General features: G+C 38.0%; 3 protein-coding genes across 5 annotated transcripts; 2 read left to right on the top strand and 1 right to left on the bottom strand.

The window, feature by feature from the left end:
- Positions 1-870: 870 nt before the first annotated feature.
- Positions 871-2,696, top strand: LOC105035732 (expansin-A8). The gene is made up of 3 exons (XM_010911407.4): positions 871-1,041; positions 1,393-1,711; positions 1,870-2,696. The coding sequence occupies exons 1-3, from the start codon at positions 900-902 to the stop codon at positions 2,174-2,176; spliced, it is 768 nt and encodes a 255-aa protein (XP_010909709.1). The 5' UTR covers positions 871-899; the 3' UTR covers positions 2,177-2,696.
- A 5,974-nt stretch (positions 2,697-8,670) lies between these two features.
- On the bottom strand, positions 8,671-13,905 carry LOC105036013 (protein COP1 SUPPRESSOR 2). Its single transcript, XM_029263033.2, is given in 7 exon segments — positions 8,671-9,077; positions 9,080-9,106; positions 11,249-11,406; positions 12,974-13,047; positions 13,157-13,271; positions 13,384-13,575; positions 13,670-13,905. Coding segments are annotated over 7 exon segments (774 nt in total). The 5' UTR covers positions 13,741-13,905; the 3' UTR covers positions 8,671-8,940.
- A 3,223-nt stretch (positions 13,906-17,128) lies between these two features.
- Positions 17,129-22,704, top strand: LOC105035741 (ferredoxin C 2, chloroplastic). 3 transcript variants are annotated; one of them, XM_073259707.1, is made up of 7 exons: positions 17,129-17,520; positions 17,620-17,683; positions 18,411-18,499; positions 20,248-20,316; positions 20,465-20,509; positions 20,807-20,896; positions 22,285-22,704. In XM_073259707.1, the coding sequence occupies exons 1-6, from the start codon at positions 17,248-17,250 to the stop codon at positions 20,849-20,851; spliced, it is 585 nt and encodes a 194-aa protein (XP_073115808.1). In that variant the 5' UTR covers positions 17,129-17,247; the 3' UTR covers positions 20,852-20,896; positions 22,285-22,704. The 3 variants fall into 3 exon arrangements, with proteins under 3 accessions (XP_073115808.1, XP_073115505.1, XP_010909719.2); XM_073259404.1 differs by lacking the exon at positions 22,285-22,704 and adding an exon at positions 21,035-21,127; XM_010911417.2 differs by lacking the exon at positions 22,285-22,704 and having other exon boundaries at positions 17,130-17,520; positions 20,807-21,127.

Below are 22,704 nucleotides of genomic sequence, written 5' to 3'. Positions count from 1 at the left end.
TGTGCAGTATACTTGAGGTCTGACGAAAAGCATGAACAAGAAAGCCTATGATCATACTCTGCTTCATCCTCAAGCCTTTCACGTACGGTATATTGTAACCTTAACGTTCACAGTTCGTGATGCTGATGCAAGTATACACCTATTACATCTACGGACGTCATCTTAAGAGAAGCCGCCCGCCATGCCGGTGTTCTTAGTACTGTTCCTTTGTCTCTAGCGTATGGAATGGACCTTTGAATTAGACATGTGAGTGCTTGCGAACTTCCGGTGCACCTCCTCGTAATGCGCGAGTGCATGTTCTGACGAGCTTCTTCGATGTAGTGAAGTGAAAAAAAAAATATTGGAGAAAGAATGATCGTTAGGTTGACTAGGATTTAAATAAGACGGAGCTGGATTGCTCCTTCAGTCCTCTCCATCCGGCAGGTACGACTTTGCTACCTCCATTTGTGGTGGCTACCGGCTCTAGGCTCTGGTACGGTACGATCGATCCATTGTCGATAGCAATATTTTTATATCACAGTTTGAAAAGAAAACGCGTTTCCTCTGACATCGCAGGTACGCATCATAATAAATTTACGGCAAATGCTGCTACTTGGGATATGGAATCCGATCAAGTTGCAGGACACCCCAAGTTGAACTGTTACATAACTTGCATTTCATGCCAATTAGCATGGGATACTAAATTGAAGGTCAAATTTTGGAAGTAACGGGTTTGGATGCAGTCAACTAAAACAAGCAGCAGACATATGATCGTGCTTCTTCTTTAATAGAAGAGGAAATCTGGAGTGGTTGAAGCAGTCGAAGAACTAAAATGTGGTACATTATAAAAACAGAGGTAATGGATCGAATTCGGCAAAGCAATCTAGTAGCCTATCCTCTTTCCGGTTTTGTGAAGAGCGATGGAAAAGACTGCTAATTACTTTGGAGCTACCCTGCTGATATTGCTGGCCTTGCTCGCCTCTGACTCCAGAGGATCGATGGCTCAATGGATACCTGCCTCTGCCACATTCTATGGAGGAAGTGACGCTTCTGGCACCATGGGTAGGGTGACCCCCCATAATATTTCCTTGGCCTTTCATCTATGTTTATACCCGACATTTGTTTCGGGCTGCTTTAATCATTTGCATGCATGATTCTAGTCTAGTCTTGCGCATCAAATACTAAACTCACAAAGCAAAGCCTGACTTTGATAACAATAAACCCAATGCACAAAAGAAATTAGGCAAATTAAGAACTCGGATCTGTGAGACTTCTCATCAATTTCCAACATGAACAGACCATTATCAAATCCGATCCCCACTTTCTGAGATTCCAAAATACAATACTGCATGCTTCCCGTCTAAATCCCTTTGGGCCAGGTATAAATTTTGAGCAAGCGTCGCATGAACGCAGGGGGAGCTTGTGGGTATGGAAATCTATACAACGATGGATATGGCATCAAGAGCACGGCGCTGAGCACGGCGCTGTTCAACAGCGGCAGTTCGTGCGGTATGTGCTTCCAGATAGTTTGCGATGCGAGCAGCTCACCGTGGTGCAGAAAGGGCACGTCCATCACGGTCACAGCCACCAACTACTGCCCGCCCAATTACAACCTGCCTAACGACAATGGCGGGTGGTGCAACCCACCGAGGAAGCACTTCGACATGTCTCAGCCCGCCTGGGAGACCATCGCCATCTACCGAGGAGGGATAGTGCCCGTTTACTACAGGAGGTAATGCAATTCTCGAGTGCAACTTTTTGCGAAGCAAAACACACACACACACACGCACGCACGCACGCACAAAATAATAATATAAAAAAAAAAAAAAAAAAAAAAAAAAAATAAATATATATATATATAAGCTAATCGACATTCCCATACATCTGCAGGGTTTCATGCCTAAGGACTGGAGGCATCAGGTTAACCATCAATGGCAGGGACTACTTTGAACTGGTTCTAGTGTCCAATGTAGGGGGCAGTGGCGTCGTCTCCGGCATGTGGATCAAAGGATCCAACACCGACTGGATGGTGATGAGTAGGAACTGGGGCATGAACTGGCACAGCCTTACCTATTTGAATGGACAGAGCCTGTCCTTCCGGGTGCAGACAGATGATGGTCAGGTCAAGACCGCATATAATGTGGCACCTTCCACCTGGAAGTTTGGCGACACCTACGCCACATCAATCCAATTTTAACACTTGATCTGGAGTTTCAGCGCACAGCAGCAACAGCATGCCGCTGCGATCTTCTTGTGTCATTTTTCAATCAACAAAAAAAAAAAAAAAAATCTTCTTGTCTCATTTGTTTCCTCTTCCCTCTTTAAGGTATCATATTATCCCTTACCTAGGCTGTGGCTTAGATAAAAGTAGCCCACCTAGCAGCATGATTCTGTGGAATAAACGATCAAAGCTCCCCTTGGTTCCATTCTTCTGTTCGCAAGCTACTTGTATACCTTCAATAGAAGCTAGAGCAGTCCTGAAGTTGATTCCAGGACCGACCATCCTTTTCGTTAAATTGAGGGGGGGAAAAATACAAGAGCCAGTGGAGCCACCATGTTTGCTGAATAATTACCTGATCTGATGTGCTTAATATTAGTACACTAAGGATAATAAACCACGATTGGTGGATACAATATTTCGTTGTGCTTGTAAACTTCAATAGGACCTGAAATTTTAATTCCCCACTGAACATTAGTAGAAAACGTTACACACTGATTGGCAGTCTCGATGACATAACTTTGTCATTAACAACCAACAATCCTCATCAAATACAGCTTCATCAACAACTAATAAAATTGGAAAAAAGATGATTGAGACTATGGCCTTTATTTATATCTCTACCATAGCCTGCACCGTCACATGGTTGTTGCGATTATCCAGGAATCAAAGAACAGCAGAATCCAGTAAGTTAAGCTGCTCGTGAATTTCTGGGGCAAAAATTGAAGATCAAAATAAATGACGCAGTACACCTAAATTTATTCCAATTCATCATCTAATCTTTCATTGGCAACGTACCAACTCTTGGCAATAGAGCATTGATTAATATCAACTTAATAATGTCATTAACAAATTACTATATGAATTTATAGATTTACAAACACTAAAATGAGAAATATGGCATCCTTATTACAGACTACTCCAGAAACATCTATTCGAGAGTCTATACATTTATTACACCCAATAAGCACCCCGCTAAAGCAAACTAGTGAGACCACCATACTTTTAGCTGAAAACTGACAACTATTATGATATTGAAATGGTATGTGTTTACCCAAGTATCTAAAGGCACATTACAAAAATAAGAGTCAGCAAAGGCATTATGAATTCCCATAATGTTCATGACATCATGAAATCACGTTTATTGGTCCGGTATATTGGTCTGTGCTGATTTGGCTCATGCAATGGGGCATCCCATACCATGAAGTTATAAACCTCATGGTGCAGCCATGCTTTTCAATAGTTAATGACCAAAATTTTGAGATTATAGGCGAAAAGGGATTCCAAATGACAGTAAAAAGTCGATTGACAAGTTCAAATATCAATCTTCGAAACCAACTTCATGGAAAAAACTGTCACCTAGAAGCAGTCAAATACAGACCATAGCTTACATTTCCTTCAGATTACTTTCTTCCTTCAGCACATTGCCCGTGTGGTACCATTTTGAGCATCGCCCAAAGTAGCAATTCCGCAATCCTTCCGCTTGCCTATCTACCTCAAGGGATGCAACATCCTCATCAATGACACGATTAAGTTTTCCTGCCTCTAACCTCCCAGCAAAAATTATTCTCTCACCATCTTTATCTTGTTCACTCTTCGACTTCAACAAAAAGCAGCCCATTTCAATATGATCACCGTATATGCTGAAGTTCACTTCATCATAAACTTGATATACTTTGAATTCAGCCATTTCCCCATGAACAAGTAAGATCTCTCTTGCTGCTTGTTTCTCAGATGATACAAACATATGAACTGCCATAGTACATACTTTAACGTTAGTTATAGTATTACTGAATCTGATGCCTAGTCTTATCAGCATAGTTGTGGATCCTGGACTAGATGCTCATGCTTCTTTGCAGCAGAATAAAGGTGATCTCAAGTAAGATTTTGAAGTACAGAAGATGGTGCAAGAAACAAGTAATAGAAATTTAATTTAAGAAAAATATGCAAGAAATTCTTGTGGTCATTTTTAATAGGCAGGTACAAGAGGATTTCCCTCACTGGAACATCATATGCAGGTATAGGAGGAACATTATATATTCATACACATCACCAAACTTCTTTTCTACACAGCACCAATATACAAAGAATTCACAATATTGCCCCTCCAAGAATCATTGAGTTTACATTGGCAAGCAAAACAAATATTCTTGGTAATTGCTTCTTTATTAATTGAAATAAACTTCCTTGACAGAGAAAAAAAAAGAACGAAAGCAATTAATCACCGCTCCTCAAACTTAATCAAGAGCCAACCAGCTCTCTCCTCTAGCAATTAGTGATCATTTTTCAAATAATAATGGATATACAATGTCTAAACTATTTGCTTCATCATTAGTACCTACATAGTTTGAGGACAACCAATTTCATGCTCCATACATGTTAGAAAAATTTTGTAATTTCATTGCTAGATAACATAAGTGAACCTTACATGGCAGCTTGGTTGTTTTCCAGGTCCATAGATATCTAATACTGAATGCTGAACACCATATTATACGATAAGATGGACTGACTTCTTCTTAAGAGCAAAAGCATCCACTTGGATCAAATTTCGAGCCGTTGAATCAAGATTTTGCCAAATAGAATGATTTAGAGACAATTTTTAAAAAGGAAAAACCCTTCCCCTCTGTTGCAAGCCAGAGATGTGCAACCCTATGGTTTGACTACCCTAGAGCTTATGCCAAATACAATGATTTAGAAAGTTAAATTTTTAAAAAGGAAAAACCATTCCCGTATGCTGCAAGCCAGAGATGTGTAACCCTATGGTTCGACCACCCTAGTCATAATTACTTAGGGCACTACAAGTTAGATCCATTGGAAGTGCTCATATGGAAGCCCGAGAACTCTCCAGGAACCATGTGGATCAAGCTCTGATCCATTGGTAAACATCCACTGCACAAACATTCCGATGCCAAGCCGACTGCAGTCAAAAGGCAATTGACGGTGAACAACTGACCATCAGAAGAAGTGCCCGACAGTGCCACATTCACCATTAGAAGATTTCCAACAATGCTTCAATCACCATCAAAACCAGAAAGGTACATATCCCACCCTATTCTGATGGTAATGTATCACCATCAAAAGATTTTTGACAATCCCATATTCACCGTCAGAAACCACCTTCTAGAAGATCCAACCACACATTACCAACTACCCGAAGGACTAGGGGTCCAGTCCGAGCTGAAGATCAAGACTAAGAAAACCGATGGTGAACCTTTCACCATCAAATTAGAATTGACGGTAGCATAACTACCATTCGAAGCATTCCGACGGTATCTAGGATGCTGGCAAAATACTTTTCCTTCTACAAACACCCTTTCGGCTAGAAGTCTTAGTTTAGGTGTTTTACGAGTTTTATTTCAAGTTTTTCAAGAACTGGTATAACACCCAGCTGTCCTTATCCCTTGTAACCCCTTGTTTTCACAAGTTAATGAGTTTTTTTTTTCTTTTTTTTTTTCTTTTTGTGTGTGTTGAGGGGGGGGATGCAATTTTGCTCCTTTTTTCTTGTCTAATGGATTCTGTACAAGTCTCGATAGAATTTGGAAATGACAGCGAGGCCAATAGGTGCATTCCTTGGTTGTGGCATGCTTCGAGGCATCAATTGGTGAATTCCTTGGCATTTAGAAGCTCTTTGGTCACAAAGTGAAGAAACTACTAGGTACCTTAGCTCTTCGATCTAGTTTGCCTAGGCCTCTAGTTTTTAAAATGAATTTCTTACTTTGTAACTTCTAGATTTAAGTCATATCTTGCTTAAGACAATTAAATTCTTGCTTAGATATTTACAATCTTCCACTACTTTAAAGCTAAAGTCAAGCCTTCTCCACCCACATCAACAAATAATAGTATTCAAGCCAGCTCTTTCCTAGTTTCCCTAGCACAATCCTAACCAGGAGTCTGATGCTGGTAACTCACCACACCATAATTGCCATAATAACAACCAGAACCAGCAACATGGCAAGGATAAAATAAAATAGTACGCTTGACCATAGACGACTTCTTTAGAAAGTTGGAGCATGCAGCATTCCAAAATTAGCTAGCTTCAATTAATGACTATTTCAATTGGCATCACTTATCCGATCGGAAGCAAGTCCAATTTGTTAAAGCTAAGTGAAAAGGCCCAGCCTGCATCTGGCGGTCTACCTTGCACAGCTGAGTCTATTGTGGTGCAAGACCCATCACAATGTGGGCTCAGATGAAAGCTGTAAGATTGCTACATTCTTTGTGACTACTCCCAAACCCTTTACACTTGGATGCTCCAGCTGAAGCAAGGTTCCAGATTAGTGCAGGAATACTAAGAGGAATTTGATAAGATTATTCTACGCTTCATTTCAGCAAGATCACAGTCCAATAGGTGGCTAGGTTTCGACTACTCTAGTGATGATTACCTGGGGCCTCATGAATTAGACTCATCAAAGGGTCATATGTAGGCTCGAGAACTCTCAAGGAACCATGTGGATCAAGCATCTGGTAGCAAAAATCCCACTGCCTGAAATGTTTTGATGGCAAGCTAACTGCTATCAGGAGGCAATTGATAGTGAACAAATTCACCGTCAGAAGAAGTGCTTAACAACACTGCATTCACTATCAAAAGACTTCCAAGAGCATCACAATCGTGGTTATAGTGAGAAGGGTCCACGTCCCACCTCTATTGCAATGGCAATGTAATTACCATTCAAAGACGCTTGACAGATCCATGTTCACCATCAGAAGCCTCCTTGTAGAAGACTTGTAGATGAAGCAACTGACACTGAGCCTGACTCCTTCAAATCGGATAGCACAGTGTCAACCATCCAAAGGACTAGATACCAAGTCCGAATCGAAGGCCCAAATGGAGAAAACTGATAGATTTCATGTCAGAAGAAAACCTACGATAGCATAAGCATTGCCTTAAGCATTCTGGCAACAGCTAGGTCGTCGTTGCAACACATTTTCTTGTAGAAGCACCCTTTCAGTGAGAAGTCTTAGTTTAGGTGTTTTAGGAGATTTTTTTTAAATTTTACCAAGGACTCTCATAACATCAGTCATCCTTATCCCTCACAGGCATCCTAGAGCCTATAAATACCCTCTATGTACCTCCTGTATTCCCAGCTAATGAGAATTATTTTCTTTTGGGTGCTATCTTTCTCCCTTTTTCTTGTGTAGTGGATTCTGTGCAAGTCCCGACGGATTCTGGGAACGATGGGGATTCCTTGGTCATGACATACTTCGACGAATCAGTTGGTGGATTCCTTAACATGTAGAAGCCCTTTGGTCGCAAAGCGAAGAAGCTAATAGGCATCCCTAGGTTGTAGATCTAGTTTCCCTAGCCTTCCAGTTTTCAAATTAATTTATTGCTTTTGAACTTCTAGGTTTTGATCATATCTTCCTTAAGATGATTAATTTCATAGATAATTATAATCTTCCGCTCCACTATGAAGCTAATGTTAGGTCTCCTTGGCTTGCACCACCCTCTCTCTCACCATCCTTCCTCTCTCCCTCTCTACCTCCCACACCAACCCCCCTCGTCCATTCACTGCACACCACCATCCACTCCTCCTTGGTCCCACCACATGTTCCAACTTCCACCCCTTCTCTGCCTTAGCTCCACCATGGCCACTTCACGTTTGCTTCCCCATCCATACTCATAATAACCCATCTCCACCATCCTCCACCATAAGATCAATACCACTAGCCCCTTCCTCCACCAACTACATCGACCATCTTGCTCTTCCTCTATCATAACCCACCTCCACCACCCTTGTCCTTCATTTGCTCCATTCACCCATCCCATTCCTCTGCCACAAGCCCACCACCCCAACATGCTCTCATTCATCAACCCTTCACATGCCATGAACATTGTGGAAATCATAGTGGAGGAATTGGGTGAAGGCGATGGCTAAACAAGGGGGTTAGCAATCATAGTGGAGGAATTGGGTGAAGGTTGGTGGCTAAACAAGGGGATTAGGAAGGGACAGAGGGGATAGGGCAGGAAGTGAAGGTGGAGGATGGGGCATAATGGAAGGGAGGATAACAACTAGGGATGACAGTGATGTGATAATGATGGTAATGGGAGGAGAGGTGGATGAATGTGAGCAGTGAAAGGACAATACAGGACATGACAAAACACGCTGGGATGTTGATAGTTGGGGTTTATTCAAATTCAAGAAAGATGATTCTCATTTATCTAAACTGAACATATTTGACCCCAACAATCTAAAATATAACAGAAGCTGTCCCCACAACAAGAAAATAATCCATCTCTTATATGGCTAATTTTGTCAATAATCTGATCTTATGAGTGTCAAAAAAGTCTTGCTGAAAAGTCTATGGCTAGACATATGAAAGAAAGAAAAGAGAATACTAGTGAAAAATGAAATTAACAAGGAAAAAAAACAGATATTACAAAATTGCAGTTATTTAATCTAAAAAACCACCACTTAAAGCAACAAACAACTAGCACACAACTGATTATGCATCAGTACATAGCCAGCAGCAAATGAAAAATAAGTCTCTTTGACATGACTATTCATATTGCCCAGAGTTTACCATACTTAGAAGAAGAAAAACAACAATTAGAACAAACTAATCCCATAAAATGCAAATATCAATTAAAAATGTTCATTAACTTCACAAGAAATTTGCATTTTTGAATTAGTGGAAATCAAATTCTTAGAACCAAAACAATGATACAGAGACAATACTTAAAATAAAAGCCACTCCTGGCCTTTCTTGTTGACTGAGATAATGTTGCGGACTTACATCTACTACTATCTGCGCATGACACGATTTCTTTCTCTCTTGCGAAAACGCTCGAGCATGAACTCATCTGTGGCAGCTTGCCTCCTCCCTGGAACATCTGGATTATTAGTTTCAGTCGATTTGGTTGCCACTTCACTAGTTTGTGCCCTCGGTCTTTGTACAATTCTGGATGCTCTGCATGTAGAAAAACTAATACCGATGAGTGCCTTAAATGCAAAACACGTGTGGTATCAGGCATGAGTAAAACACAATTACAATTCAAAAAAGGCTGATAATTGATGTACCCAATTAAAAAGTGTGGGGATGGCTAAAATAACACATAAGAAAGGCCACTCATTCAATTGTTAAGGATTATAAGAGGAACACATAGCAGTCAGGCCAAATATATGTAGTTAGCAATAAAGGATTTATATTTACAAAGAGATGGCAAAGCGGAAACCAGGAAATGAAGCAATACTACTACAAGATCAGAAAAATTAACTTAGAAATGTTGGGAATATAGAAGATTTGGTAAAAAATGAATGCTGCACTGTGCAGGGATGATTCAGTCTATGAACTGGCTTTTCCATAGTGTTATATGTGCTAGTCTAAATAGCATCTCATAGTGCACCTACTGTAGGAGAAAGAATCCCAGCCAAAACATTAAGCCAAAAGGATGAAAAGTTTGCTTAAAGAATATCATAAAGATTCTTTGAGCTTATTAAATCACCGAGACACCTAATCTCATATTCTATAAATAGCAAAAGCATATTTTTTTAATTAACTTCATGGATTGTCAATTTCCTTTTGCATTAATATTCAAATTCACTAGGATGAAAACTATTGCTGCCACTACTTAAGTTGGCTGATTTGTTTATCAATACTTCTCTTTAATTAGCATAAACCACATCTGCAGGACCCCCAACACCCATAATAGATCAAGTTGATACTGTCACAAATTATGATAACACTCCAGTTAAACAACAAGCTTCGAAAGTCTTGTGTATAGTAACTATCTTTTCACCTGCTAACTCTTATCTCAAGAGTAAAAGAGAGGTTTTTAATTTCCACTAAAATCAAAATGAAAGGGGTGGCCTAGTGCATGAGGTTTCTGCTACTATGAGGTCTGAGGAGGTCAGATGTATGCAGTCTTGTCCACGTATGTGAAAAAGCTATTCCATGTTTCAATCCTGTGAACTAGTGACATTGAAATCAGAATGAAAGTCAACCATGATTTTGGTTTTGGTAATTTTATTCAATTTCAGCCAAAACTAACAAATTTTGGCCCAGTTTTAGTCACTTTTGCTACTTTCAGTCCAAATTAAGCTTAAGCTTTATACTGTATCATTTTATTTTCAAGTATATAAGCTATATAGTATCAACTTTCCAACAATTTCTTTCTTTTGCTGAATTAAAAGGGCAGATAGACAATAAAAATAATAGTTGATGGGTAGAGGCATCAGGAAAGTCCCTTACTAAATTACTTTATAATGACTTACAGCTAAATATAGGACTTTTCAAAGGAATATTATCTTGTGCATTTAAAATAAATATAAAATTCTATAATTGCATGGATTTGACTAAATAACCACTTAACCTAAGTATATAAGAAAAAAGCTCAAATTCAAAAACATTGTGAATTTTAAAAGCATAAAAAAGATTTGAATGCAGCAATACTAAAAAAGCTTAAAATTTCTAAGTGTAATGAATTTTTGAATAAGTGAAGTTCAAGAAATAAATAATTATGCATGTATATATGTTTGTATGTATGTATGTAACTATGCACATGTGTATTTATTATATATATATATGCAAGGTTCACAATCTCAACACCAGACTTTATACCTTTATCATGCTAATACAATGCTGGTATATGCTCAGTGCAGAGATTGGTTCGGCAGACTGAGACTCGGCATGCCTCCCATCCTAAGTCTCGATTCAGTATTGGTATGGTGTGGTATGCTCAGTACACAGCAGTATGCACTAGTATGGACCTTGGCAACTGCGTATGTATGTATGTATGTATGTTCACAAGTTTGGTAATTTGTACACTTGATAAGTTTCGCTTATATCAAATATTAATTTCAACTAAATAAATAAAAAACTTATATAACAAAAAATACTCTGAACCTCCTAATATTGCATTACTTTTTTCTGCAAATTTTCAAATAATTACGATTTTTTTCCTTTTTTTTTCATCAAAACAATGAAAGTTGGAGCAAAACTTCAGAAACTGTTGAAATTGAAAGCCTAAATAGCTAAAGGAAACCAAGATACAAGTCTCTAGGATAAACAAATAAGCAAAAGGAGACATAACGTCCAACATGCATGACAAACCTCTTCGAAGTTTTTCAGCATAATCTCGACCACGTTGAAAATAGTCAGCACTGTAACTTGAGGGAATATTCAACTCTGATTTAGCTTTACCCGCAAGTCGCTTCTCTTGCAAGAGCTTTTTAGCAGCCTCTGTTTCTTCGATATTTCGTAACTTATATCTGCAGCATTAAAGAACTGCATGTTTATGCCAGGCAGTAAGAGGCCTAATAATCACAGTATATAGCTAATAGAAAAAAGAGAGCAATTTAATTCTTGCTGTCTATGAAACAATATGCTATTACACTCTTTTAGCTAAAACATTTTGCTACAAGAGTGATATGACTCAAAGAATGCATATTGATGTCATTATTGAAATCATCTCTAGCACATTTAGTCCATTTAGGCAAACATTACATACAAAATGCCACTAGCATCACTTCAACAACTATAGCACAATTGATCGACACTGATAATATATGTCACAAATCTTCAGCTATAAAAACATGTCATTCAGCAATAATTATTTGTTGGATCTTGTAACAAGAGATAGCTTAATGATTTTAACTATGAGTAGAATGTGGTTGTAGAAAAAGGAGATTTAGACTCTTAAAGACAAAGTAGCCTTAATATGTACACATTTGCAAAAATGGTTTTGGGTGAGAATTCAATGATATTCATTGAGTAACCTAGGCCTTGTTTAGATTGGTGGCATTACATCTGACATCAAGATAAGTAGCCAAATTTACATTTTTGTCAAGTCCAAGTTTTAAAATTTCCACAGGTAAGAGCATATCTATTACTTTTTTAGGAACACACTTTGAAGAAATCCAGGTAGAAGAAGATTTCAAGATGTCAATTGGTAAATCAACTGCCATAGCATGGGTCAGACACTAGAACTGGAGTGGATAGGATTTGGACATACAAAGTGAGGTTGGTCCTGGAAACAGAAGCTAGTTTGGGAAAAAAAAAAAATAATATAATCTGTTATAACAGAGATATTATATTAAATTTAATTAAGTGATGTTTCATACAAAGTTATTGAAATTGCCACAGATTTAAAGTAGAAAATTCCAATGCTGTTCAAGCATTAAGTAGCTTGTAGGCATCCAAGCAAATTCCAATTCCCACCCCTCTACATTGTACTGTTAAGTATCATTTCCCCTTTCATCTTCCCTGGGGATCCCAGTCATGTGAACTATTATAGGTTCCTCTTCCAACTGTTCTTCCAGTCATCTCCCCTGAATGTGCAAGTTGAGGAAACCAACAGATTCTCTGAGAAGCAAGTACAAAAGACGGGGAATGTAACGTATGGCAGTTGCATTTCTCAAGTACAGTCCTAGGAAAAGAAACCACCCATTCCCACGATGGAGAATAGTCCATTCTACAAGGTGATAATGAAATCTTGGTGGCCTAGTCCAATCAAGGTGCCTAAATTTTGCAAACAAACTATAATGGTTGCTGCAGGTAATGATATCAAAGCAAATAGTTGGTCGAAATATCTTCTATGAGTTTAGTCATTGAAGCTGATGTTTTCTCAAAGTTGAATGTAAAGAGTCCAAATTCTATTCTCGAAGCAATAATCATGATTCAATTTTAAGTCATGCTTGTAAATAGAAATCTTACAAGGATAGAAGCCATGCATACATACATTTCTCAACTAGCATAAACATTTACAGGTACTTATAAGGAAAATCAAAATTACAGGCAGGTAAGAAGTAGCATGGAGGAGAAGATGACAAAACATACTCGATGGGAAGCTGAACCTCAGCAATGCCAGTGGTCCATTGAGTAGAACTCTCTTCTGAGTTCCTCTTTTTCACCTGCAAGAAAACCGATCACAGAAAAACCACCACTTCAATGCGTAATCTAACTAGCAAGAAGGTGACGCTCAAAAGGGGCGAAAAATTCTCTTTTTTGGTCATTATTGACCTTGAGATGCTCGGGCACAATATAGAGTTCATCCATGGGATCCTTCTCTTCCTTGTCACCAGCATCGATCTTCTTGCCTCTCCTCTTGGCCAACTCCTGCTCTACATACTTCAACCTTTGAATTAAAGATAGGAAGGATCAAAGGATACTAATTTCAGGCGCGCGCCCGCAAAAAGAGAGGGAGAGATAAAGACAGAAAGAAAGGAAATTAGTTTTGATATAAATACATGTTGGGGTCCTCGACGGTGACGGCGGTCTCCTGGGCGAAGGTGTCCTGGAGGACGAGGTCCTCCTTCTCGCCATCGGCGTCAGCCTTCTCGCCGGGGCGGCGAGGGACGGATTCGGCGATGGGGAGGGCGGGGATCCCCGGCTTCCGTTCCCGCTGCTTCTGAAGGAACTTCACCTCCTCCAACGCCAACCTGGCCAAAAAAAGAAAAAGAAAAAAGAGCATTTTAGCCTAGAATCCTCTTCGATTTCGCCTGATACAAACCCTAGAGGCATGCATATGCGTACCTGCGCTCCTCCTCGTCTTCGGAGTCAGGGTCTTGCTCGAGGCTCCGCTTCCGGAAATTTTTGGAGGGCATCCTCCTTCTGTCCTTCTCTTCCTTTGACTCTGCACGAACAGAAACCCCAAGGAGCTTCCAATATGGAGGATGGATTTCGCCGGTGATTCCAGAATCGGACACCAGCAAAAAGCAACGCAACGGATGCCCACCGATTATTGTTGTGCTGCTCCTCGGTCAAGTCAAACAACGTTACTAATCCTCTTTCAAGGTTGGACCCTATCTATCAATACAATGACTCAAGCTGTCCCGCTTTCTTTCGACGGTACCCCAAAGGGCTTTTAAGTCCTTTTGCCATCATGTATCCCTGACCGTCCGATTGAGTCCGATCGAACGTGGATGGCTTTGATTGACCCAATGGCAACTGGCTGTGCCTTGCGAGGGGTAGGGTGCAAATGGGTCAGGTCAGGTCCGGTCACGAGTGATCCCGATCCAATTTGATTCTTTGATTCGATCCTAATGTTAGGTTCATACTCAATCCAATAAAAGATCGGATTAGGTTAGATCAAGTCCATGGTTAGAATTTTCAATCCAACGAGTCATTTGGATTGGATTGAGTCCAAATATAATCCAGCTTCAATCCAAAAGATTTGAATCCAGATTTGATCTGCATCAGATAAAAGTCTATAGCCAACTACATTTTAACTACCATACGATCAACTACTATTAATTACACAAAATAAACAGTAATAATATTGTTCTCAAAATAAATTAGGATACAAAAATAATTCTGAATATATTTTTATATTAAATATATTGTTCATATAAGTTTTAAATCATAACTTAAAGACTCAAATGAATTCGGATCGTAATGATATACTGGATTCAAATTGGGTTGGATCATTAAATAGAAGATCTAAATTGATATAGAAATCAAATGGATGATTCACATTAAAATTTAATGAATCTAGACCCAATCAAAAAAATAGAACATACTCAATTTTAGAACTAATCCAGTCCCATGGATTTTTTAAAATGGGTCAAATCAAATCGAAGTGGATCGGACCCAACCTATTTGCAACATTAGTCAAGAGTGTTTGGAAAGTTACACTGATAAGTATTTTATGATTAGGCCGAAGGTCAGAAGTGTTTAGGAAGCCCTTTTATACCATCTTAGCAGCCTGATGCCCTACATTATTTTTGGAGGCATGGATGGTGGGAAGAGAGGGGTTGCGGTTTTGGCACAGGAGAAGGAGTGCGAAGAGGAAGAGGCAAAGATGCTGGAGAGGGAGTGGATGAAGTTAGTTTTAGTTAACTTTTTAGTTAACTTTAGCATGACTTCCTAAAATAATCATAGCTTTTTAATATAATTCTAAATTTATTTTTTTCTTTTGTGTACTTCGATTTTGACTAATAATTTTTTTCTAAATTGATTAAAAAAAATTCCACTCAAATTTGAATTTTTAAATTTTTTTCTACATGCATCAAATTAGTTAATGGCTTTCTAAAAATAATTATTATTTCATTTATAAATGAATAATATTTTTTAAATAATTAAGAAGAATCTCATTTATAGTTAAATTTATTTTTTGAAATTTTCTTCAACTTTCTAAAATAACTCTAAATTTGAAGTTCTTATGTCTAGACTCTATATGGCTAATATTTTTTTCTAAAATAATTATAAAAATTATACTCAAATCTAAATTTTATGTTAATTTTTTTTCCTTTTCATGCATGGAAGCTTTTTTTTTTTTTTGAAAGGATAACTTTTGAAATCAACATTAATATAGATTTCTAAAATATTTTTGAGTCAAATTTTTAACTTAACTTTAAAACATGTTCCTAAAATATTTCTTCTATGCGTGGTAATAACATATTTAGATATCTGTAAATTATTTAGATAACTTTTGTATTTTTAAAAAATAATTGTGGAGATTTTAGATAATTATTCTATGATTGTCTTTCTTTTTTTTTTTTTTGAATTTTGGAAAGGAGTTTTTTCTCTCATTTCCTTTAATATGTAGGATAAATAAGGAAAAACTATCCATTTGAGTTTAAATTTAAAAATAACTACCCATCTGAGTTTTGAGTAAAAGCAGCTACATATTTGAAATATAACTTAAAAGTAATTATCTAAATGAAAATGAAATGACCCAATTATTCTGGTAGTTATAAAGCAATACTATACTATTACAAAGTAATACTATACTACACCATTAAAAGAATACTATACTAATATAATATAATATTTTTTTATTATAAAAAAATACTACATTAATATAATACAATAAAGCAACATTGTATTATTATAAAGTAATACTATACTAATATAATGTAATACTATCTTGTTATAAAGGAATACTACACTATGATAATATAATACTATAGTATTTTAAAAGATATGAGGATATAAGGGTACAAGGGTCCTTTCAGTTAAAATGGGTAATTGCTGTTAACTTATGTTTCTAATGGGTAGTTACTTTTACTCGAAAATCAAGTGGGTAGCTATTTTTAAGTTAAAAGTATAGCTAGAGATTTATTTTTCTAATGGGTAGTTACTTTTACTCGAAACTCAAGTGGGTAGCTAACTTTAAGTTAAAAGTATAGCTAGAGATTTATTTCTATTCTCATAGAGATGTTAGGTTTGGAGCAAGCCCTTCCTAGTTTCTACATGTGGAAAAATATTCTAGGCACGAAGTCTATAATAGAAAATGACTCTAGATGGCAAATATGTAATGGTCAATGTGTGAAGATACAGAAGGGCCGTCGTTATCCTTAATTTAAAGAATACATATAAGATGTATATCTGCAGCAATTAGTGGAAATGGATGCAGAAGTAGGTGAATAGATAAACAGAAATGATGGAACTAGAAAGTATGAAATAGTAAGAAAGTTGTTTCTCCTTTTGAAGCTCGAAGTCTCAGAACTGCCTTACAAGCAATAAATTTTTGATAAATAGGTTGGTTTAGAATTCAAACTCCAATGGTGTTTTTCACCGTAAGTAGTATTTATCAATTTACTTTGTGCAAGAAAAGCTGCATGCGGGCAGACAAGTAGCAGGTTTACTTCAACAAATGGCACCATTACAAGTTAGCAGAGCTACAACGGACGCCCTTTGGAAGTCAAAAATTCAAGCTAAAGTCGAGTTATATGAAGTCTATGGTAGGAAGAAGACACATATGGAAAAGGCAACGTATATGGGATTGGGCACAAGGGTTAAATGAACAGCCGGAAATTGACGGTTTACAAGCACTTGAGAAGAAAAAAAAAAAAAAAAAAGGATTCCCTTCAATTGGCAAACAAGAATGCTAAATAAATGGAATCGTCCATCTCAAATAGAAGAAATAAAAAAGCCTAGCCGGTTCAAACAAAGGAGACCCGCTTGCCGGTCGAGCCTTCTGGACAGGCGGTGCGATGGTTCCAAATTAGCAAGGCGGGCAGTCTCATAGTGTTCCGTGTCTCCCATTGGTTGGTCCACTTCCTCCTCACCCGATTCCGGATTGCGTTCCGTGTCTCCCATTGGCTCTCGACTATCGCCTTCCTGCTTCCAACATGGCCAAGTGGCGAGGAGAGGGGCGCTGAAGGCGAATGGCAATGGATCTCCGAGTCCTCCCCCACAACGGCCATCCTTCTTTCCTCTTCACCTCCTCCCCCAATCGAAATCGCCTCCTCCCGATACCAAAACATGGCGGTCAGCGCTCCCGCCCCAACAAGATCACTGCAGAGCTCCAGCAGCAGCAGCAGGTCGTCTCAAATCCGACCACCACATCATCCCCCTCCTCGTCGGTGCCGGTGCCCACTCACCGTGTCACCGTCCACGATCGCCTGCGGGGAGTCGTCCACCAGTTCCTGGTCCCCGAGGTAATAAACTGCTTTTCAACTCCATTGTTTTGATGGACTCAACGATCTCTTTTATTTTCTCTTCTTCTTCTTAATTTTTGGATCTGGACTGAGCTGCAGGACCAGTACATCCTCCACACCGCCGAATCCCAGAACATCTCCCTCCCGTTTGCTTGCCGCCACGGTACAACTCCTTCCCACCCACCCCCAACCCCACCCCAATAGGAATCCCTTTCTATAGCATTGCTTATGCTTATGCCTAGCTTTATTTTGGTACACACACACGCACATATATATATATATATATATATATATATATATTCTCAACTTTAGTTGATTACCATGGTTGTGCTAGCTTTCTTATGCTTCATATTGGCGCCGCCATGGGAATTTACCTCGAATTGCTAATCGCAATGAAATCAATTTTGTATTGGTCGTTGTGAACCGATTTTCAACACCATTTTGGCATAAATTTCCTGCACTAGCTGCAGGATAAAACGGAAATCATACTTACCATGCATGGTTTCCAAATATTTTCTTAGATATTTCTATTGACATAGTAAGTGACCCTTTTATCGCGGTGATTGAGTATGGAACCTTCAAGCTTTCCTCATGCTTTGCTGTAAAGTTGCATCCGTTAATTTAGAAAAGAATCCCAAAAATGTGTATGTTTTCTATTATTTGATATGCGAGAGATTTCTTCGGCTTCTATATCTTCTTACTGATAGAAATTGTATAGAAGAGGCATAAAACTGCAATACCTGTACATTTATATAACAGAATCCGTATCTGCTTCTCCTGCATGTGTTGTCATCCACTTTCTTTTTCTCAAAAAAAAAAAAAAAAAAAAAAGGGAAATCCTTCTACCCTCAATTGGAAGATAGTGATATCGGTTGAATCTCACTGACTAGGTTGCTGTACGAGCTGCGCGGTTCGAATAAAATCTGGTCAAATCAAACAACCTGAGGCTCTTGGAATATCTGCAGAGCTGAAATCTAAGGTTGTTTTGCTTTCGCGCTTTTTTATCTTGCAGTTCATTAGTAAAGATTCTGCAATTAACTGATATTTGCCTGTCTTATGTACATGAGACTGCCTACACCATGAATACTTTTATATTTAACCTTATAGGCCACATTGGAATAACCTGCTTCACTTTTCTGTTTTCTTGGAGTGAAATTCTCATTATTTTTTCAATGCATTATCGTATAACAAATTCAAAAATTATTAACCCTGAGAAACATCAGCATACTAGATGAATTTGAAAACTGATGCAATAGGCAATTTTTCTTAAGAGGCTTTATGTTCATCATAACTTGAAATTTCTTTATCAAGCCACAGTTTGTCTCAGTTTTTTTGTTCAATTTTGACGGAGTTGGACTTTCATCCATGCTTAATATCAAGAAAGATAGATAAGGAGTGGAGGGTTCACACCCGTCTAGAAAGTAGGAAATATTGGCTTTTAAACTTCCACTTGGAAAGATGCAGTAGGCATCAGTTCAGTGAAAAGTATCATTTTTTCCTTTGAATTTCTTATCAGATAGCTGTGGGTTCAATCTTTTCAGGAAGAAGGAAAAAAGAAGAAATTTTGGTCTTGCGAATTGAATTTGACTCCTTGTTGGCAAGAGAGTCAGAGACATACCTAGATGGGCACGGCAAACCTTATATACCAGCCAATCATGTTATTGCTCTCATCCTCAGCATCTTTAGGCCAAATATCAGTTGTTCACATGGACAAATTAAGTCAGCAGATGTTGCTGTGGTTTCTCTTCCTGATTTGGAGTTAGAGCCCTCTTATGGGAGAATGACAACTTATTGTTTCTTTTGTTTCCCCTCTTATTAGATGGTAATCAACATTTATGGGTTCATTGAAGAATCAAGAATGTGCATAGTGCGAATTAAGTAAGAAACGGGGTCCAATACACTAATGGAAAGTTGTTTAGATAAATAGACCCTTTTGATACCCTGCCACAGAAATGGTTTGCCTCCTCATTCTGGAATTAGAATATTTCAAGGAAAAAATCACTAAATTCCTCGTTGTTATCAAGGAAAAAAATTCATTTTGCTTTGAGATCCTTACATAACAAACACCAGAATTCTGAAATAATTCCCATTCAATCAAGAGAGCTGCTTCAGGCTTTTTACAATGCCAACTACCTTGTTTGAGTTTGTTATTACTGTGTTGATTCCTGAATCAGGGCAAATTCAAGACACTATTGCATGTATTACTATTTGATAGTGAAGGATATTATTGTAGTTTAGCGGTTTTCCAACTTTTGTATATTTATTTGCTACTACCATCTTTTATCAGGTGTTGACATAGGGCTTTTAAAGACCATTGCAGGCTTATTTCATTCTTTCTTTAATGTATAATATAGTAACTTGTTGCAGTTCAGATTGATACTTTTTTGAAATATTTGGGAATTATATACATCCTGTAATAATTGGCTTAACATACGACACAAGTTGCAGCAGTTATAAATAGTATAACTAACATTTCGTAGTCCATATAGGCAGCCTGAAGATCACCTGCTGGTTTGGACATTTGCAATGTACTTATTTATCTTTATGTTAATTTGCAGTTCTGAACAGGGGTTACTGGCAAAATATGGTGGTCAATGTTATAGCTATGCCTTTTTTCCTCATCTCATTACTGTTTTACTATTTCTGCTGATCTTTTTCTGCATCCATTGCAGCCAACCATGTTGAAGAAGTTTGAAAGATCATTAAAATTATTTCCTTTCGTTTCAGGGTTATGCATTACTTTGTGTAGGCTTCCCATCATCAGATATTGAAGTTGAAACTCAGGATGAGGATGAGGTATGAAAATCCAAAGAAACAGCCGTTAAAACTATCAAAATAAAGTGCCAAGAAAGTGAACCTGTAAACTGTTTCTTTTCTTTCTAAATATGGTGGACAGTTTTTAATATGATATACATCTGTAAATATAACCTCCTTTCCTTTGTAGGTTTACTGGCTCCAGTTTGGACGATATTTTGCACGAGGACCTATTGTGAGTTTTCTGAGCCTTCTCTCTGATAAGAGGCATAATTAGATTGCATACATACATACAAAGCTGGTGTATGTATGCATAAGCTGGTATCGACATGCTACTTACCATGTGTTTTTTGCAACACATGGTATGAATTCTGTTTACTTGCACATAATTTGAATTAATATGAACTTTGTTTAGTTGCACATTATATGTATTCGTAATTGCTTCCAATAAAATCTCTGTGTTCTGCAGAATTTTGTGAGGAGTTACACTGATTTCATTTCTTGATCAATTAACTACTGGCTTGCCATGCAGGAACGGGATAACTATGCACTGGAGCTGGCCATGGGTGATGAATGATTCATGCCTAATGGATTAAAACCAGAGTCTATCCTTTATACAGAGGCAAGCAGTTTTTCTTACTCTCTCCAAGCTATTTCAGTCCTCAACGTACATTGCTTGTGAACAGCTGTATTTAGTTTCTGTAATCTTGGGACTTTTCTCATCTTTGTGAGTTGTTAGTAAAAAGGATCTGTTCTGTAGGTCCCATCATTCGATAGGAAAGTGAAATCAAAACAAAATGTTCAAATATTGCATTTTCCAGACATCAAATTTCACATCCTATGGCTTCATACAGAGCAGGATTCCATTTTGTGAAAAACTGACAGCCACCAAGATACCCTGGGACATCAGACTGTGATCTGCAATTTGAAGGGTTGCTTGCTGTTGCTTATTGGAAAATTCAGTAGAAACCAAGTAATGGAGTTGGTGGTGGTTTAGAAACCAGAAGCAAGTGTTTTCATTAGCTGGATGGAACTTTAGTAGGAACATGAAAGGAGTTGGCCAATATTTACCTCTACAAGATCACACATTTTATTTTTGTATGTTGTGCAGAAAAATAAAAGGATCATGTGGTTAGCAACATCATTATAAACTATTAAGAATTCGAGCGGGGATTATAGGTTGTGGCAGTTTTTTTTTTTTTTTTTCAAAAGATTGATGCTGAAATGATAGGCCGTTAGCAAATGGTCCATGCACATCAGATGAGCATAGGTTTCTAAGAGTTTTAGGTGGAGTGAGCTTAATGTAAGGGCTTGTTTGGCTTCCCGTAACTGGGCATTCGAATGCAGTTTGGCCCAGCGAAATCTGAAATAAGTTACATTGCAAGGTTCCATTATTTTGTGAGAAATGGCCTGAAGAGTGATTGAGACTTTACGTATGCTTAGCAGAGACATGAAGCTGATTAAAGAGAGGAATTTGGATTTATGTGAAAGGATCTAAAAAGTTGGGATCGGATGGACCTATCAAGCATGTGGTTGCCTAGATCTAAACCATGAGAATATAGTTCCCAGCAAAAATATATTCATATCTACCAGTTCTCTCAAAGAATATTCTGATAGACCCGCTAGAATGCGTTAAGTTATCCAACGCAACTTTGGACAGGGATCTAAGAATATTTTAGGTAAGGCATTTTATTTTAGCTAAAATGCTACGCTAAAATGCCAAAATTTTGGAACATTATGGCTAATCTTTTAGCTCAGTATCTGCAAATGACCATGCTGTGCGGTTGAATTTTAATGGGTCCCCATATCCATGTCGCCTGATAAATCTGCCCTATGCCTGTGAGCTTCCTATGGATCTATGGAACACCACTTCTAATGCAGCTTCAATAGTTACATATGCTCCCTAAGTTACACACTGAAAGTAATTTAAATTACTTTGAATTAGCAATGTAAATATAGTGGAATAAAATAGCAATACAAGATTATCATCTTCTCTACTGTTTTTATTAGGAAAAATTTACTTTCATGGAATGCATGATACAAGGCAAAGTGGAGAAAACAAAGACTACCATAAGCAAACAAGACCAGCCACCAAGTGGTTGCATCCATGTTTAGTGGGAGGAGAATTTACATCTGAACCTTAGGAGGTGTTTCTCCAAATATGTGGCATGGAAAATTCTTCCGTGGCTTTTGTTAAAAAAACTGGAGACTTACCACCATTGTTCTCAAAATAGAGGGATGGTTATGAGGGTGTTGGCCGTTTCAGAAAGTCCACGTACATAGGATGGGAAACAGTCCATTGCCTGGATCCCCATTTTGGGGCAATGCAAAAGTCAGCAAATGCAGATGATGTATATTGATGTAGATATCTGTGTTCACGGTAACAAATGTTCTCCAGATTATTAAAAGAAAATCCTTGAATTATTCTCA

This window comes from Elaeis guineensis, chromosome 1 (assembly GCF_000442705.2).
Source record: "Elaeis guineensis isolate ETL-2024a chromosome 1, EG11, whole genome shotgun sequence".
Taxonomy (NCBI): domain Eukaryota; kingdom Viridiplantae; phylum Streptophyta; class Magnoliopsida; order Arecales; family Arecaceae; genus Elaeis; species Elaeis guineensis.
This window is presented reverse-complemented; position numbering and strand designations above follow the sequence as displayed.